Source organism: Cyprinodon variegatus, unplaced genomic scaffold, assembly GCF_000732505.1.
Source record: "Cyprinodon variegatus isolate N-32 unplaced genomic scaffold, C_variegatus-1.0 Scaffold270, whole genome shotgun sequence".
Lineage (NCBI taxonomy): Eukaryota > Metazoa > Chordata > Actinopteri > Cyprinodontiformes > Cyprinodontidae > Cyprinodon > Cyprinodon variegatus.
In genome coordinates this window covers 974,796-976,328 of record NW_015150723.1, presented here as the reverse complement: position 1 = coordinate 976,328, position 1,533 = coordinate 974,796, and the positions used below count along the sequence as shown (strand labels likewise).

General features: G+C 40.8%; 1 protein-coding gene across 1 annotated transcript in view; it reads left to right on the top strand.

Moving 5' to 3' along the window:
* The first annotated feature begins 294 nt into the window (after nt 1–294).
* LOC107089896 (inactive phospholipase D5-like) overlaps nt 295–1,533 on the top strand; it is an 86,232-nt gene continuing 84,993 nt past the window's right edge. Inside the window, exon 1 of the mRNA XM_015382927.1 lies at nt 295–1,021. Within this exon, the coding sequence (XP_015238413.1) occupies nt 851–1,021 (171 nt within the window). The 5' untranslated portion in view covers nt 295–850. The remainder of the gene's footprint in view (nt 1,022–1,533) is intronic.

The window sequence follows — 1,533 nt, the reverse complement described above, 5'->3', positions numbered from 1 at the left end:
TTTGTGAAAGAAAAGGAAGGATTTAGTGAGAGGAAGCGGTCTAAAGACGCAGAAAGGAGAGAGATTGATTGATGGAAGGAGACCGGAGGGAGACATAGGAATGGGCGTGTCAATCCACTTTGTTATTATGTCTTATTGGTGTTTCTCTCAGGGTTCCTTCCTCTCTCTGTGATGCTGCATTAGCCCTCACTGCTCCATCTACTGCCACTCTCTTTCTTCTTCTTTCTCTGGCTTTGCCAACCCCCTCCCTTCTCCTCCATCCCTTTTCTGCTCACACATACACACACTTCCACACCGGGGATGCCTGGATCAGTGGAAGCCCTGATCACTGTCTGACAGAGTCTCTGGTCTGCTGAGAGCTTAAGAGATCTGGCTGAACCCAGTTGAAATAGAGAAACTTTTTGGGATACAGTGATGAAATGAATCCTCCCTTTTTGGATAGATCGACTTTGGAGGGAAACCTACAGATTTTGGACTTCATGGCCACGGTGCTGAAGACAGGAGGGCTCCCACTTCATGCAAAATCAGGGGTATGATGGCAGCCAAAGCAATTTCCTAATGCAATGGAAAAAAAACTTCTAAATAATGAAATTCATATATCCTTTATATTTCTGAACAGACTGGAACTGAATGCATGGAGCTTACTTTTTTATTAAAAGATTTAAATAACTTTTTTAGCATGTGAATAAAACATTACCAGCTATTTTAAGGTAAATTCAGATTTCCTGAATATAGTGTAATTTTTACACTCATCAACAGAGCATCAATGAGGAATTTAAATATGATTTAATAGATAGAATTTCCTACTAAGACTGGAAGAGTGCTGCAGGAATCCCTCAAAGTTTCAGCAATGGAGTCACGAAGGACCAGGGGCCACATAGGAGGCCACGACTTGAAGGGTCAGGGGGTTGGTTTTAGCTTTCAGACCCCTGGACTTCCAGCCAGCTCCATCATTACTGCAGTCCAGCAGCAGGACTACTCAGCCAGCGTTTGGCTTCGCAGGAGGGAAAAACTGGAACATGTAAGTTCTAATTGCTGGAGAAAATGTTTGAAAAAAACTTGGTGCAGATATACTGAGGCTGAAGTTGAAACAAATATTAGTCTGTCAGCGTTACGTTGGGTTTACAATTGTCTCTTTTGTGGTTAAAAACTGAAAAGTTGTGCTATTAACATTTTATTGCTGAAATTTGGCCATTTTTTAAAATGTAAGGCAAGTTTATTTGTAGAGCGCAATTCAGTAAAACGACAATTCAAAGTGTTTAACATGAATTAAACAGTAAAATGGAAAGAAAATAAAAGCATAATAAAAGGAAGTAAAAATAAAAGCATGATTGAAACATACACGCACCGGCCACTTTATTAGGTACACCTGTCGAACTGCTCGTTAACACTTAATTTCTAAGCAGCCAGTCACATGGCAGCAACTCATTGCATTTAAGCATGTAGACATGGTCAAGACAATCTCCTGCAGTTCAAACCGAGCATCAGTATGGGGAAGAAAGGTGATTTGAGTGACTTTGAACGTGGCATGAT